At 41.9% G+C, this 17760-nt stretch overlaps 1 protein-coding gene across 1 annotated transcript in view; it reads left to right on the top strand.

Moving 5' to 3' along the window:
- The window catches only part of LOC131460493 (dedicator of cytokinesis protein 3-like), a 98809-nt gene that overhangs the window by 33058 nt on the left and 47991 nt on the right, over positions 1–17760 (top strand). The window contains 2 exon segments of the mRNA XM_058631047.1: positions 7226–7281; positions 10573–10669. Of these exon segments, the coding sequence (XP_058487030.1) occupies positions 7226–7281; positions 10573–10669 (153 nt within the window).

Here is a 17760-nt window from a genome sequence, read left to right as displayed (position 1 = left end):
TCAGGTCTCAGTGCTTTGGCTGATAACAGATACCACATTTTCCCCCAATTTCAGAGGTAATTCATTGTCTTGTAACATCATATTCTTCATAATTAATGTTTCCCATAAAGCAGATGTTTATATACGTTTTCTTCAATGTGCAACATATATAAATATGTAAAAAATAGCATCTATAGAGGGCGCCAGAGTAAGTAGCAGCTTATTCAACTTTACATCTGTTGATAATACATTTTAAAACCAACATGAACCAAAACAATAGTATCCACAACAATATTTAAAGATAAACAATGACTATTTTATCAGTAATAACATTTAGTGACTTGCACAAACTAGAGGTGGACTCATAGTCGATTTTTAAATCAGATGTGGAAACACTCTGGATCTTACAGTTGTTTTGACTTTTCTTTTCCACTCAGATTTTTTCACAACGAGGCTCATTGTTGAAGAAGAAAAGATGAAGCAGCGCACAGTCCTGCACCTCCGTGCTCGGGATGTGATCACTGTTATTTCACCGTCATCCTGAAACACTGCGTGAAATTACACAGCAGGATCCTGCTCGCAGCTTTGTGTGGGAATTACACCGTCGTCGTCCTCCTCATTTTCCCTTCTAACACGCACAAAAAAAACCCACAGATTAGAAAAGAAGGGATGAGCTAAGAATAAAGGAATAACTGAGATGAGATGAATTTATGTGTAGAAAAACAAACCTGATGATGAAGATGGAGAGAGAGAGAGAGAGAGAGAGAGAGAGAGAGAGAGAGAGAGAGAGAAGCAGCTCCTGACAAAAAATGTTTAAAGAAAAATATCTATCCATTATGCAGGTATAATAGCTTCATTAGCTAGCTAGCTAACTAGGGTTCATACAGCTAACATTTCTTAATTAGCTAGCTAGCTACCTACCCTACAGCTAAACATTTGCTGAATTATAAATAGCATGATCGCTAAATATAGCTTAATCACCTATATAGCTAGCTATCTAGCTACCCCACAGCTAAAAATGAGCTAGCATGATAGCTGACACTAACTAGCGATCATATTACGACAGCTATCTATCTATCTGTGTAGAGAATATTTAATAATTTGTGTATCATGACAGTAACAGTGATGTTAGCAGTGTGCTAACACAGAGAGAGGAGCTGTGTTTGAAGTGGTTTTGTCTTCATAAAGGTTAGAGGACGTCAGACGTTCCATTAAGACGGACGGACTGAACCATGTAGATGCTGAATAATTTAGAGGCGCAGTGAAAGGGAAAAGCAGCATTTAAATTTAGAGACGGGACATTTGTCTGTCTCTTGTCTCTCTAACTGCGTTTAAACATGATGGACTCGTCTGCTGTCGCTGCTGTAATGGACCCACAGAGACAAACTGACCCCAATGCAAACATACAGAGATGCTGGCTGTTTGACTCGTGTCCTGCTCGAGAAGACAATCATGTTGTTTCTCTAGATAAAGGTTTCAATTTGACCACTCGGACCACAGTAGTGTCTCTGTCTTTATTCTATCCATCCATCCATCCATCCATCTATCTTGTGAGCTAGCTAGCTACTTAGAATTACATTACATAACATGTCATTTAGCAGACGCTTTTAATCCAAAGCGACTTACAATAAGTGCATTTAAACATTTGGGTACAAATAAGAGCTAGAAGTAAGTAAGAGCTTCAAGTAAGCCAAACTATGAAGTGCTAGTCATAAGTGCAATGTATAAGGTTTTTTTTTTTATTAATTTTTTTTATTTTTGTCGTCGTCGTCTTAGTCAAGGTAGAGTCGGAAGAGATGTGTTTTTAGTCGGCGGCGGAAGATGTGGAGGCTTTCCGCTGTCCGGATGTTGATGGGAGCTCGTTCCACCATTTGGGAGCTAGGACATTGAACAGTCTCGAGTTCCTCTGTAAAACTCTCAGTGAGGGGGCAGCGAGCCGGTTTGCCGATGCAGAGCGGAGTGGTCGGGCTGGGGTGTAGGTTTTGATCATGTCCTGGATGTAGGCTGGACCGGATCCGTTTGTAGCATGGAACGCAAGCACTAGAGTCTTGAAGCGGATGCGAGCAGCTACAGGAAGCCAGTGAAGGGAGTGGAGGAGCGGTGTAGTGTGGGAGAATTTTGGTAAGTTGAAGACCAGTCGAGCTGCTGCATTCTGGACGAGTTGTAGAGGTCGTATGGCACACGCAGGGAGACCAGCCAGGAGGGAGTTGCAGTAATCCAAGCGTGAGATGACAAGAGCCTGGACCAGAACCTGTGCAGCCTTCTGGGTTAGAATAGGCCGTATCCTTCTGATGTTGTGCAACATGTATCTGCAAGATCAAGCTGTTGCAGCAATGTTGGCAGTGAGGGAGAGATGGTCGTCAAGTGTCACACCCAGGTTCCTTGCGGTATGAGAAGGAGTTACCACAGAGTTGTCGAGGGTGATGGTCAGGTCTGTAGTGGGAGAGCCCTTTCCTGGGAGAAAAAGAAACTCAGTCTTGTCAAGATTGAGTTTCAGGTGATGGTCAGACATCCACTGAGAGATGTCGGTCAGACAAGCGAGGTCCGTTCTGCTACATTTGTGTCGGAGCTGGGAAAAGAGAGAATGAGTTGGGTGTCATCGGCGTAGCTGTGATAGGAAAAACCATGAGAGAGAATAACAGAACCAAGAGAGTTGGTGTATAGAGAGAAGAGGAGAGGGCCCAAGACAGAACCCTGAGGGACCCCAGTAGCTAGAGGACAGGGTTCCGACACGGATCCTCTCCAGGTTACTCTGTATGTTCGGTTTTGAAGATAGGACGAGAGTAGGGTAAGTGCAGAGCCTGAGACACCTAGTTCTTGAAGGGAGGAAGTAAGGATCTGGTGGTTAACTGTGTCAAACGCTGCAGAAAGGTCCAAGAGGATGAGCACAGAGGAGAGAGAGGCAGCCCTGGCAGTGTGGAGTTGCTCAGTGACAGTGTGCAAGAATCCAACATCCTTCCATCCTAGCATCATTCATCCTTGCTACCTAGCATCCATCCATCCATCATCTATCTCATAATCTAGCTAGCTAGCATCCATCCATCTATCTTGTAAGCAAGCTAGCATCCATCATCCATCTCCTAAGCTAGCTACCTAGCATCCATCCATCATGCAGCTAAAAGATAGCTTAAAGACAGTTAGCCAGAAGTTAGCTATGTCAGATGTTCTACAGTCAGTAAAGAATATTTAGAGATGAATCGTATAATTTATCGTCGGTGCTCATCGCCATGCTGAAATTTAAATGACTTTTTCATTGTTGAATCCCTCAGTGCTAACTACGAAAAACAACTACTCCAAACGTTTACTTTTTTAATCGCTAACGTAACCTCACAAAGTCCTCGTTTAGCCTTAGCAACACTTTCCAACACAGCAAGTTTTACTTTGAGATGGATTATGCTGCCCTCTGCAGTTATTAAATTATTTAAATAAATTATTTAATTACAATTTGAAGGTCACTTTTTGAAGTTCTCTTGTCACAGTAATCGTAGCTGATCGGTGCAGACGGAGGACATATTATTTGTCGTGTGACATTTTGTGAACGAGATATCCTCAAATTTAAACTCTCTGTTGGTACCAACATTTTCCAAGTTTACATTTTTGAGTTTCAGCGTCACTGTTGCTTTAAAAATCACATCTTTTGACATAGTTTTTATACAAATTACTCTTAGGTTTAAAAATGTAATCAGCATTATTTCATATATGAACAGTCAAAGGTCCTGGATGTTTTTTCTGTTATTGGTAAATTAAAAGTATAAATAAAAATCCAACTCAGACAATAAATTCTTCAATGAAATGAAAATTATACTGATGATGAGGTTTTTTCCTGAAACTCCACGAGCTGAGTGATATTTGCTTGTGTGTGTTTGAGTGCGATTGTTGTGTGTGTGTATTGTGTAGTTGTTGTCACACTTGGCCTCTTCAGTGACAAACAGTGACGACACTGCGACGCGTCCGAGCTGGAAAAGCACGGGTGTGAATCACAGCGGCAACAATGGCCGCATTCCATTTTATTGTGCCAGTCAGTGAGAGAGCCACGAAGGGCCGCGTCAGGCTGATTAATCGATCAAATCGATCAACGTCTAATCAACCAACCACAGCCTCTGCACGGTGAAATTAAACAGCTGTAAATGACTCGCGGAAGTTCAATAAATAATCACAATTACTGCATTTTTATGATGTATATGTTAAAATCAACAACGTAAAGTGGCTTTTATCAGTGTATTTTGATTGGGAATCGAACTTGAATTTTAAAGATTTAATTGATTTTATTTAAATGTAAACAAGTGCAACAAGCCCGAGGAAACTCAGTGTCTATGGAATTCATTTCATTAGTAAAAAAAAACCCCGACTTTTAACAACTGAGTTGATCTGTTTTTACGTTTTATAAAACATTGTCAATAAACACGGCAAGATTTCTCCTTTTAAAAGATTTAAAAGATCTGAAAGAAATGATTTTACAGTTTTATTTTCGTCGAGACTTAAAAATTAAAATCCATCTAAGGTGGAAAATATTCCAGACAATTCTTTGAGTCTGTTAGATGTGAGGAGAAGGTTTGTGTCAACATCATCAGCAAAACAATGAAAAGAAACTATGATGTTTGTTTAAAGATCCCATAGCCCGGAATTGCCAATTAACGCTGCATTTTTGTGTGTATCTGCGTCATTACCTCGTTTATGAAGCCCTAAAAGTCCATAACAATCAGTTCAGCCACTGCTGAGAGTGCAGGGTTTGATTGGTTTCCTGAGTTCTACGAAGCGGAACGGCACTTCTGTTGACTTGTTACGTCACTGGCGAATTTCACCACTCCTCTAAGCAGCAGTGCCTCCTAGTCCGGGCACTAGAGTCTGGGCACATCTGGTGACATACTTTCAACCACAGAAGAAGAACACCAACTCTCGTTGTAGCTGCTGAGCTCTGTACAACCGATACGCTCAGCAGCTACAACAAGAGTAGTTCTTCTTCTTCTACGGTTGAAAGTAGCAATATAAAGCAGGACACAGCACCAAACTTCACCTAAAGGAAGGAAGGAGCAGTGCCAACAATATGTATATAACTGTCTTTGTGTGCTTGTTTTGTCGTTTAGCATTAGCGATAGCTGGCTACATGCTAAGCTACACGCTACACTCGTGTTTCATATGCATGTGTGTTTATCATCTCGGTAACCACAACGTTATCCAAGCTACAGGCATCCTGCAGCAGTCTTTCACTGTCACAGTGTCTTCTGACTCTGGGTCAGACTCCAGATCAAATGTGTAAGGGATTACGACATTACTCAATGTTTTGATAATTGCTAGTGGTGCATCCTTTCCAGAGGGGTAGCTGCAGGTTTGAGAGCTGACGTGCCAATTACATCACTTCCAGGTAACTGGCCAATCACAAGACAGTCTGTGTTCTGTGGGAGTGGTTTTGGTCTGAAACAGTGCGGCTGACGAGAGCGTCAGTGATGAGACATTTCTCGTTTATATAGACTAGGACATTTTTGAGCATAAAAACAACTTCATGTTTGTAAGTACACCTCCATATCTTGCATATAAGTGAGATAGGACCATGCTATGGCCGCTTTAAAGATGGAGCTCAAAGGTGAAGTGGGCCCACAACTGAGCCCTGTGGGACGCCACGCAACAATCATCAGCTGCAGCTAAATGAACTCTAATTAGTGCGTTAATGCTGACTGCCGTACTTATGAACCATAACTTTGTACAAAATGTGGGGTACCATATGAATGAATGAATGAATGAAAAGGAACAGGCTGAAAATCAGAAATGTATGTTTGCACTTACGATTATAGTGCTGTTTATATTTTGCTTTGTAAGCTGTAAATATTTTACATTTCAAACATTTAAAAGAGTTTTTACACAATTTCATTCCATAACTATTCCCCCAAAACTGACACATTTTCTAATATTTGTATATTGTTTCTAACATGAATTATTTTAAATTGCTCTTTACTGAAGTTTAGTTATAGGATCTAAGTTTGTTTTGTAAGTGTACAGCAGTTTTTATTCAATAAGTCCCTTGTTTCATAAATAATATCAATAGATTTTGGATAACTTTAACGTTTAACGTCTTCTATGTTTCTAAGTTTTTGTGTTTCTGTAACGACTCCCAAAGACTTTGTTTCATGGACTCTTTCAATTTCAACGCCCTTTAAATTCAACTTTATGCCATATTTTCTTGTGCAGCTGTGTAAAAAAGAAAAGAAAAGAAAAGAAACGAGAACAGTTTCAATTAAATTTGACGGCAAAAAGTAAGGAATTTTTTTTTTTTAAAAAGCTGCAGTCGTCACTTTGAATCCTGATTTTTCCCTGAAAGTCGAGACAGTTTTGTGACAGCAGTCTTTGCAGTGAGTGCTGCACACATGCAGCTTCCACTCTAACCTTCACTGTGTCTCACGTGAATTATTGATGAGTGCATGTTGTTCAGCAGCAGCAGCAGCAGCAGCAGCCACAGCAGCAGCAGCAGCCACAGCAGCAGCAGCAGCAGCAGCAGCAGACGTGACTTTGTTTTATTTATTTGATTTATATTTAAATGTAAACACAAGCCTGAGGAAACTCAGTGTCTGTGGAAAGTCGATCTGTTTATTTCCATTTGAAAAACATCGTCAGTGAACACCGGATGGTTTTCAGTCATGTTATATATTCTCTCTCTCTCTCTGTGCGTCTCACAATACATTCCCCAACATCAGTTCCTACTCTGACTTTCCTCCAGTCGTACGTTAATATCTGCAGTAATATGATGATTTGCTCGTGAGCTCGTTTTGAGACCACGCCCAGGGACACGAGGCTGGGAACCAAACCCTCGACCTTCAAGTTAAAGAGAAAACTTTTTAAAATGTGCAAAGTCTGGTTGTGAAGAAGCAGAAACAGAGCATTGTGTTTCCTGGAGACAAAACACAAAAGATTGATTGGTCTCAGTTACTAATAAAAAATGCAGCGTACGCGCGTGTGTGTGTGTGTGTGTGTGTGTGTGTGTGTGTGTGTGTGTGCGTTTCCCAGAAAATAAAAGACACAAGGACACGTCTCATTATTTTTAGTCCTGCGTGACACCTAATATTGTTGTTTTTGTGTAAATTTAAAGGAAAAAGACATTTTATCGATGATGATGTTTAAAGAGTTTCCATCACTGCAGCAGAAGCTGCTCACGTTTTTTTTATTTATTTATTGATTTGTCCTTTATTTAGCCGGCCAGCTCTGGCTGAGAGACAGGATATGAGACAGTAAATCTTTGCCTCTTGTGTCTCTGCAGGGAGTTTTTCCCGCCGACTACGTTCACCTGAAGAAAGCCGTCGTCACCAATCGAGGGTAAGTTTTCTACGATCTTCTCTGTTGGTGCTTTCCGTGAACCTCCTTGTTTGTCCGTCAGGGTCGTACACGTGTTTACTCGGGGTTAGCGCTCTTTGCCTTTGCAGCAAGAAGACCCGGCTTCAAGCCCCGGTCGGAACAAGGGTCTTTATGCATGGAGGTCACATGTTCTCCCCGTGTGTGCGTGGGTGTTCTCCGGGTTCTCCGGGTTCCTCCCACTGTCCAAAAACATGCAATATGGGGATTAGGTCAATTGGACACTCTAAATTGACCGTAGGTGTGAGAGTGAATGGTTGTTTGTCCCTGCGATGGACTGACGATCTGTCCCAGCCAGAGGTTGCGCTAGACTTTTTCGTTGTCTGTCATTTTGACTGACAGGGTCATAAAAATCCCGTCATAATCAATTTTTACCGGTCACTTTAAATGATAACAATGACATATTCAATTGCATTGTTCATATTGCAGTGGAATATGAACAGTTCACCTGTGGCCTAAACGCACAGTCTCACACTTTCCTCCTGGTCCACATGGACTTAAATCGCGTGCCTGCTTGCGCGTAGTTGCGCGTGGTAGGAAATCCCGCAACATGCGCTCCTTCTGCACCAGTGGATCAGCTGCACCGGTCACAGACGCGCTCCAAAGCCTCCTGTCCATAGCTCTTTAACACGCTGTCAGCACTACAAGGATAGCGAGATGCATTGAGTACGGTGTCCAGGTCAGAAATTATGCTCAGATTCTCCGATGGGAATCTTTATTTTGTCGCACAACATTTTTCTATCCTCCCTCCTCAGCCAGGAGAACTCTTGCTCCCACAGAACTCGCCTAACCTCCTTACTGCCGCTTCCTCGCTCCGCTGAGGCCAAGGGCTGAGTTTGTCCTTCATCTGCATCTATCCCTCTTTTTTCACCTCTTTTATCAACATAGTTTTTAGGGCTGTGAATTGCAATCTGTCAAAATGACGGATGGCTCTCAGATTTTTCCGTCACCGTTTTAAAAAAACGGTCAATGACGGAAAATATTCGGTTAACGCGACCCCTGGTCCCGGCTGTGACCTGTGACCTGTGACCCTGCAGTAGAAGGTGGATGGATGTTTACTGGGACAGTAACAGAAGGTCGTTCTCCAGCACAGTTCTGATCTCACTGCAGAGATAAACGTGCGCCTTCAGCTCCAGTCTGTTGTCGTTTTATCACTCGTGTGTTTACCACATGCTTTTGTCTCTCTGTTAAAACCGTTTCAGTCAGACCTGGTTTACCGTCTTCTGTCCGAACACTCACCCTCGCACCACCACCAGGTTCTCCTCTGCTCCCCACTGTCCACACCGTGGCCTTTAGGGGGCGCTGCTCATCAGCAGAGCAGCAGCAGACGATCTCGTCACCAGCCCACGAGTCTGACTTCTGTTTTGTTTACATTCTGCAGCGTGTTTGGGATCTCTCTAACGTTATTGGTCGCCTTGTTTCTGAATCACTTTTCCGAGTTCAAGAGGACAACGTTTTATACGCTTACATCATTATCAGGAAAACATGTTTTTTTAAAGCCTCTGATTTGCATAAGAGTTTAATTAAAAGGCAGAAACTAAATTAATTAGTGAATCTTGTAATGTTTTCAGTAAACCTGCAGGGCAACTGTGGACTGACACAGTGTGTGTGCGCGTGTGTGCGTGTTACGGTGACATAAAAAAAAACAAGCTCCCTAATATAAATGATGACATTTTAAAGGCATAGTATAGATTTTTTTGGCAGTGTGCTTGTGTAACATATTTATTTATAGACTATTGTGCTACTTTCATGTGACTGCGCTGTGTGAGCTTCCTGTGCTGAGGAGTAACGAGACGTGGGCACATGTGAAGTAAATGGAAAACGCTGGTGACAACAAAATAAAAACAGTTCGAACAAAAGACTTGAAGCCAAATGGATCCATGCCAGTGTGTGTGTGTGTGTGTGTGTGTGTGTGTGTGTGTGTGTGTGTGTGTGTGTGTGCAGCCTTTCCCCACAGGAGACTCTGATCACTCTCCCACACCAAAGTCCAGAGAGAAATTCAGTGATTTTAGCTCACGGGGACACAGGAGCTGCTGGTCCACTGCTGCCTCGTGTGGTCACTTTGTGTCACTGTGGTGAAGCTAAACAAAGGATTTCGGGGTTCATTTCCTGTTGGAAAAATCTCTCTAATGACAATAAAAATGTTTTTCACACATTCTTAAAACGTCTGTAAAAATCTAACCTTGCTTCATGCGGTGGCCTTTTAAAGGCACAGCGTGTCCGTCTGTCCGTCTGTAGGAGAGGACACGGAGGGAAGGACAGGACAGGGACGAGAAAGAGACGCAGAGGAACGGAGTGAGTGGAGAGAAAGACAGAGCGATACAGATGAAGAGGAGGAGAAGCCACCGAGAAACAAGTGTAACTAACGTGAGCGTCAGCTCAGCTGGGACAGCAGCTAATGTAGCACAATGGCTTTTATTAATTAATCAGTCATGAGACGGAGAGAAGGAGGAGGAGGAGGAGGAGGAGGAGGAGGAGGATGAGGAGACTCCAGGGCAGAGGCAGTGACTCAGCTCTCACTCCTCCATGGTGAGAGTCGTGTATGAAGGAAGTGGAAAGAGAGGAAGGAGAGTTAGCGCACAATGATTCTTCATGTCGAGGTGAACCGAGGTCCTCGACTTCAACTTTGTGACTGAACTCAGTTTGGAAACACATTAACGAGGGAGCGTGTCTGAGTCTGTGACGGCTTTAGAATATGCTCAAGGCTTCGTCTCACTGTTAGACGACTCTTTCTGACTGGTAGAGTACATTTATTTAAACCGCTCACTCTCACACACCAAACTCCAGAGAGAAAATCAGTGATTTTAGCTCACGGGGACACAGGAGCTGCTGGTCCTCTGCTGCCTCGTGTGGTCACTTTTTGTCACTGACGTCAATCTGAACAAAGGATTTCAAACACAGAAGCGACAAAACACGAGGTTCTGACTCGTGTCCTGGAGTCTCACGTTTGCTCGCTTTGAAAATCACTAAAAGTCCCATTTTAGTGGGACTCAGACAATCGTGTCGTGTAAACGTGTTTTGCAGTTTGAAGTAGACGACGTATAAACTGCAGCACTGTTGTCGGAAAAGAGATACAGAGTCAGATGAACACAAATATCATTTCTCCTCCGCATGTTTCCTCGGACCCTGCGAGTTGTCGGATCGCCTGACTCAGTCGAGCTCGAGAGCGTCGACTTCCTGTCAAAAACAAGCGCACTGTCCCTTTAAGCCCAGTCACTGTGTATGAAACTCATGAGGTTTGTTGTCTCCTTACAGTCCTCATGAGACGGTGGTTCCTCTTGAAGACCCCATCGTCACCGAGGTGACGTCCACGCTGCAGGAATGGGCGTTACTGTGGAAACAGCTCTACGTGGTGAGTCAGCACTTTTCTCTTCTTTCACCTTCAGCTTCATGACTGTAGATATAGAGCAGGAGGCAAAACGACGGTGGCCCTGGAGTGTCAAACACTACAACATTACCAAAACACAAACACATTAGCGAAGTGCTTATGTGTTGTGTTTTGCTGTTTTTTAACTTTTTAGAGTTTTATAAACGTTTTTGTAATGTGGCGTTTTTTAATGTTGTAGCGTTTTTTATATTTTAGCGTTTTTGTAATGTTGTAGCTTATTTTATATATTTTAGCGTTTTTTTATGTTGTAGCGTTTTTTATATTTTAGTGTTTTTGTAATGTTGTAGCGTTTGTATATTTTAGCATTTTTGTAATGTTGTAGCTCTTTTTATATTTTAGCGTTTTTTTGTAATGTAGCGTTTTTTATATTTTACCGTTTTTGGAATGTTGTAAAGTTTTTTTAATGCGTTAGCGTTTTTGTAATATTCAATTTGTAATATTTTTTCGTGTTTTAAGTGTTTTCTTAAATGTTGTGTGTATGGCACTCCAGGGCCACCGTACTCGTACTAATCAGCTGCTGCCGTGAGTTAACGTGTGGTCACTTTGTGTCCCTAAAATAAGTCTGAATGTAAGTTTTCTAACGCCGAATTAACAAAATAAGACATATGGACTTAGTGATGGAGGCAGCAGTGGATCAACAACTCGTGTGTGCTGTGATGTTAAAATCACTGATTTTCTCTATGGGGTTTGGTGTGGGAGAGTGAGCAGTTTACACACTTCAGTCTCTGTCTCACAGTGAGATAAAGACGTTAATGTGTTCATAAGACATTATAAATGTAAACTAATGTCAATTTGAATAAATTAGTATTTTGTTCAGGGGTGAGAATATTTGTCTTTTCTTTCTAGCTTTGCCACAGTTTTATTGCACAATATGATGCTCAGTGTATTCACATCATGCAGTGACACACACACACACACACACACTGAAAGGCTGAATCTCAGTAAATGGATGTTTGGTACAAAAGTTTTTTTTTTTTTAGAAATGCAAATGAAGCCGAGCAGAAAAGGGCGAGAGACACCCACAGTCACTCTCTCTCTCTCACTCTCTCGCTCTCTCGCTCTCTCTCACACATACACACACACACACACACACACAGAGATGTACGCGGCAAACACAGACATGTCCTTCATGCACTCGTCTCATGCGTCCATGAGTGTTCTTTCCTGGTCACCTCTCTCACACACAAACACACACACACACACACACACACACACACACACACACACCTTTTCTCTCCAGTGTGTTTCTTTCTTGCCCTTTGCTCACTGCCATAGGGAATTTACACAACAATGGATGTGTGTGTGTGTGTGTGAGTGTGTTTCAGGTATTACTCATGTTGTGGGGACCTAAATCTGTTTGCACAGATGTTTGACAGGAAACTGAAGTTTGTAAACCACTCACTCTCCCACACCAAACCTCATAGAGAAAATCAGTGATTTAACATGATTTAACATCACAGCATACAGGAGTTGTTGATCCACTGCTGCCTCCATCAGTAAATTCAAATGTGTTATTCTGTAAAATTCTGTGTTTAAAATCCTTTGCTCAGATTAACCTCAGTGACACAAAGTGACCACACGAGGCAGCAGCAGACCAGCAGCTCTTGTGTCCCTGCTAGCTAAAATCACTGATTTTCTCTGTGGGGTTTGGTGTGGGAGAGCGAGCCATTGATGGAGGAAGACGACACACAAACCACACGAACACAAACGCTACCAGTTACTGAGATTTTCTATGTTGCACAAGAACAAAATAACAGTGTTTTTCAATATAAGGTTTATTTTGTTATATAAACCTTATTTTCTTTTTTTCAAATTATTGTACGAAAGAAAACAGAACATAGATTCGTGTTCCCACATTTTACATTTCACAATCACACTCTCTGTATTACGTCCTGTTGCCATGGGCAACCAGGCATCGTGGGAGACACAAATAAGGTTTTCATTTCATTTCAAGCCAATTAATTTGTCCTTTATTTAAAAAGACTCTGAAATGAGATGATTGAATATTTTAATGTTGTGGCGGCGGTGGCGGTGGTGAAGTGGAGAGGGCGTCTGACCAGCTGTTAGGTTCTGTGATTCATGGATGACGTCCAATAAAAACTGGAGGGCAGAAAAAAAAAGTGGCAGTTTTTAAAACGACGACGAAGGTGGAGACGAGGGTGAGATTTAAATTAGACGCAGACGATTACTGGATTATGAGGAGGAGGTGAAGGTCACAAGGTCACGGTGAGAGGAACCAGGAACTGTGGTTCTACTGGACCTGCTCTTCCAGGGCTACAGGGTTTGCAACCATCGAGGCAGAGTTGGACTAACCCTAACCCTAATAGGGTATGTATATATATATATATATATATATATATAAATATATATAGATATATATATACTGTATGTATATATATACAGTATTTGCAACTATCAACAGTTTGAGTTAGGACAAACATTTTCATTGTTTCTTTGTCCATTTAACATATTTTGGCAAAGCAAAAATAAAAATAAATGACACTACACTAGTTTGTACATGTTAACTTTCAGAATCAGTTCCTCAGTCGGATAAATAAGAAAGTGTTTTGTGTGTGTGTGATTGCGCCCCCTGCAGGCCCGCCATTCTGTTGACACTGTAGTTTGATTGACAGCTCAGCGTAGTGTTTTAACACCACCTCTGTGTTTCTCTGGCCTTTGGACTCTGGTGGCACCGTGTTTGTAGAGGAGAGTGTGGATGTGACACACACACACACACACACACACACACAGACCGTCGGCTCAAATCACCCTCCCATCATCAGCCTAATTATAGAGCTGGCTTTGACACAGACAACCAATCACATGGCTCGTCAGTCTGTCAATCATCATGAAGTGGTTAATTACAGCTGACGTGCTGTCAGAGGGAGAGAGAGGATGAATCAGAGTGACTCCGATGCAGAGCAGAAAACTAAATAAAATATAATTATGTACCAAAAATGTCCGGAAGTAAACAACAAGAAGCCACGCCCATTTGTCCTGTCACCGTTGGTTGTTGTGGATTTTCTTTCCAGACGTTTTTCCACTGAGTGGAACCGTTCAGTTTGGTTCAGTACCAGACCCACGACAGTCCGCAGTGGATTGTCGTACAAAACTTGACAGCCACAAAGCAAAGTCCTTCATTGTTGTCGTGCAACTGCACTGACGTTTCCACCTCTGAGTGTCCACACACACACAAGTGACACATTTCCCCCTCCATCATGAGCGGATTCTGGCCGCTGGCAAAGTCCGTGACGTGGTCCTGAGAATCTCAGCGCTGATTGGCTGTCGAACCGACGTGTAGCATCGTTCTAAGTAACGTTAGAGGAACGTTATTTAGAACGGGTTGTTACTTAGAAGGTTGTATGAAGGTTGTACATAAGTAATGTTCTGGGAACCTTTAGAGAACGTTCTCTAAAGGTTCTATGAAGGTTGTACATAGAGAACGAACAGTAGGGGAACGTTCTGGGAAGTTTTATAATCCTCTGGATGAATTTTTTTACAAACTGGGATGATAACGTGTTGTTAAACGCCCACTTCTCTCACCTCCTCTCACCTCCTCTCACCTTCTCTCACCCTCTCTCACCTTCTCTCACCTTCTCTCACCTCCTCTCACCTTTTCTCACCTCCTCTCACCTCCTCTCACCTTTTCTCACCTCCTCTCACCTTCTCTCACCTTTTCTCACCTCCTCTCACCTCCTCTCACCCTCTCTCACCTTCTCTCACCTTCTCTCACCTCCTCTCACCTTTTCTCACCTCCTCTCACCTTCTCTCACCTTCTCTCACCTCCTCTCACCTTCTCTCACCTTCTCTCACCTCCTCTCACCTCCTCTCACCTTCTCTCAGACTCTGATTCTCTTTCTGTACACTGCACACTGGTGTATTTTACCATCAATATCTTTAGAGAGAAAAGATGAGGAAAGTGGGGGAAGAGAGAGAGAGAGAGAGGGGGGGAGACTAAAGCAAGGGTGCACACACACACACAGAACGTTGTAAAGTAGTTTGACAGGCTGTGATTTTCCTCTCGCCGCCGCCGTGGATTTACTGTTCAGAGACAGAGACAGAGACAGAGACAGGAAGTGTGAGCGGCGAGAACAGACACCAGTGGATTCGTCTTCCTCTCACACCTGTAAGTGTCTGCGATACACGTGTGTGTGTGTGTGTGTGTGTGTGTGTGTGTTTTCATATGTAAACGTGTGCGTATGTGTGTATGTGTCCGCAATGTATAGTCCTCCAGTAAGTGCCGTGTCGGTCGGGGTATCTGCTAGGATGACTCACGCATCGTTGCCATGGAGACGAGGGCCCCTCGTTGGCATATGGTTTCTGTTGAGATGCTTTTTCTTCACCTGCGTTCCTCATGCTGCAGTTAAATGAACACGTATTAAAGTTCGGGTGTGTAATTTGTCTGTGAGACGCAAATCTTCTTCACGCACATGAGAGTCAACAAGAATAAAGTTGTCTGGGAAAAAGGAAGAAGATAAGTGAAGACAAGATTCAGAGTTTAACGATAGACGACGACTTTCTGTGTTTTGGGGGCGGAGCTTTGACCAGAGAGCCAAAAACGAGTGGGTTTTATCTGCCATAGCCTGCTATTGTTAGCTTTTCCACTCTTACTGACATTAGTTTGACGTTAGCTCTGTAAAAATAGATGAGCAGAGTCTCCTGTCCATACTACCAAAACAAATAATCCTATTAGCTACAAGTTAGCGCACTTGTTATGAACAAATGGCGGAGAACGTGCCATCAAGATTCTCTATGTTTTGGGGGCGGAGCTTTGACCAGAGTGCAAAAAAGGGGTGGGATGTATCAGCCATAGCCTGCTAATTTTAGCTTTTTCACACTTACTGGCATTAAATCAACGTTAGACCCTAACCCCAACTCTCTGCCATCATTTGGAAAAGTCATGCTAACATTAACCCTCAGGCTCCAGTTTGATATACTACCCTCTTCAGTCATTAAGGACAAGAAATGCTCAAATAACTTTACAGATTAATGTTTTTCAGCTTCAGTCCTGTTTAAAACCACTGAAACATTGAATCATCTTTGAGGATTGTTTCCCTTTAAATGTCAGTTTGATTATTTGATGTAGTTGTTTTTTATGGGAAAACACAAAATGTGTTATTTTACACATGTTTGGGGGCAGGGAAATTAGAAATTAGCAGCTAAAATTGAATAATTCCACTAAATTATGTGGACTTCTGGGGGCGGGGGCTTTGGTCAAAGAGGCGACGGGAGGGTATGGGATGTATCAGTGTAATCACTTTTTCTTCTTTCAGTAATGGATTTTTTTTTTAATCATTTGTTGATGTTTTGAACCCAAAGTTTTTATTTTTAAATAAAAGTAATAAAATAGTTAATAACACACTTACTGACCCAAGATTTAAGGCAGGGGCCTCATTGTATTATTATTATTATGTTTATTTAATCTGGAAAGCATTAAGATTGAGTCTGAGGTTAAAAATCCCTTTCAAGAGAGGATTCTAATATTACAGACCTAAAATGTCATAATGAATAAAAAAGAATATATAAACCAAAAGTTAGACCGGGGCAGTTAAAGCATCTCCAGCCACATTATTCAAAGTTAATTTTAAACAACATTCTGTTTGATTCAGCTGTTTTTGTAAAATATTCCGAGCTGACGGCGCAGTTTCCTCCATGCAAACGTCGCTTTGCTCTGATTCATCTCAACAAACTGTTGTCGCAGGAACAGACAGAGAAGCCGGAGACTTTGTTTATTCGTCCCCGGTGATTTTCCTCAGCGTTTTCATTTCCACTAACGCAGCAGCTGCTGTGACAGGCGTGAAAACCGAGCAGGACGTGAGTGTGCCTCCCTAAAGTAATCAGATTACTCTGCACACATCACCTGATTACATTTGCAGTTAGGGGTCGAGTGTCAGGAGGCTGGATTCAAACAAGGTTAATGCAACATTTAAACGTCGTTGCTCACACAAGCTGACACATTTTAAGCCCCCGAGTGAAAAAACCTGCTCTTCTCATTTGTCAGGTGTGAAAATGAAGCGGGACGTCGTTAATGGAACAGAGGCGAAAAAATGGTCTCACTTCAGACTCTGAGCTGTCAAAAAAACCACTAACGCCGTGTTTTATATATCTCGTGGACAGTCTCTGGAGACCCATGCCTGGTCCCTGACCCTCATCTTCAACACCGATAAAAGTTTATTCATGGTGGAAAATGAGAGGTTGCTGATTAAAGGGACAGTGCGGGACGTTTCACATGGGGATTGTTCTCTGCAGTCGCCTCATAAAATCTGTGTGACGTTATACAAAGTCAACACAGGTGGCACGGTTATTATTTTTTATACGCTCAAGTGTAGCTTCAGTTTACCTGTATCTGTTAGTTTACCTATCATCTTACCTTTACTTGTAGCCATTACCTTACCTGTAACTGTTAGCTTACCTGTACCTGCTAGCTTACTTATAGGTCTTAACTCACCCATTGAACTTTTAGATTACTTCTAACTGTAGCTTTAAACTAACCTTACTTTCTTTAGTTTACCTGCAACAGTTAGCTTACCTATCATCTTACATGTACATCATCTCTACACATCTAAACACATAGTGTTGATGTGAATTGCATACCTCATTTCATTTTATCTTATTTTATTTAATTTTTATTCTATTTTATTTTATTTATTTTTTTATCTTATTTTAGTATTTGTTTCTTTAGATAATCTATGCCATTCTGTTCTGTCCTGTCCTTTGTAACATGTATGCTACTGCACAAGTGAATTTCCCAGTTGTGGGATCAATAAAGTACAATCTAATCTAATCTAATCTAATCTAATCTAAACTAACTCTTATAGCCCACCTATAACAATGTTATCTTACTTATAACTGTTGCTCTTAGCTTACCTGTAGCACAGCTAGCTTATTTGAAACTGCAGATTTTAGCTTAACCATAACTGTTAGCTTACCTCTCATTTTACATTACATTACATTACATGTCATTTAGCAGACGCTTTTATCCAAAGCGACTTACAATAAGTTTTTACCTGTAGGTCTTAGCTTTTCTGGAGCACTGCTAGTTTACTTGCAACTGC

Source organism: Solea solea, chromosome 6, assembly GCF_958295425.1.
Source record: "Solea solea chromosome 6, fSolSol10.1, whole genome shotgun sequence".
NCBI classification, from domain to species: Eukaryota; Metazoa; Chordata; class Actinopteri; order Pleuronectiformes; family Soleidae; genus Solea; species Solea solea.
The sequence above is the reverse complement of the archived record's forward strand: the minus strand, read 5'-3'. Positions and strand labels throughout refer to the sequence as shown.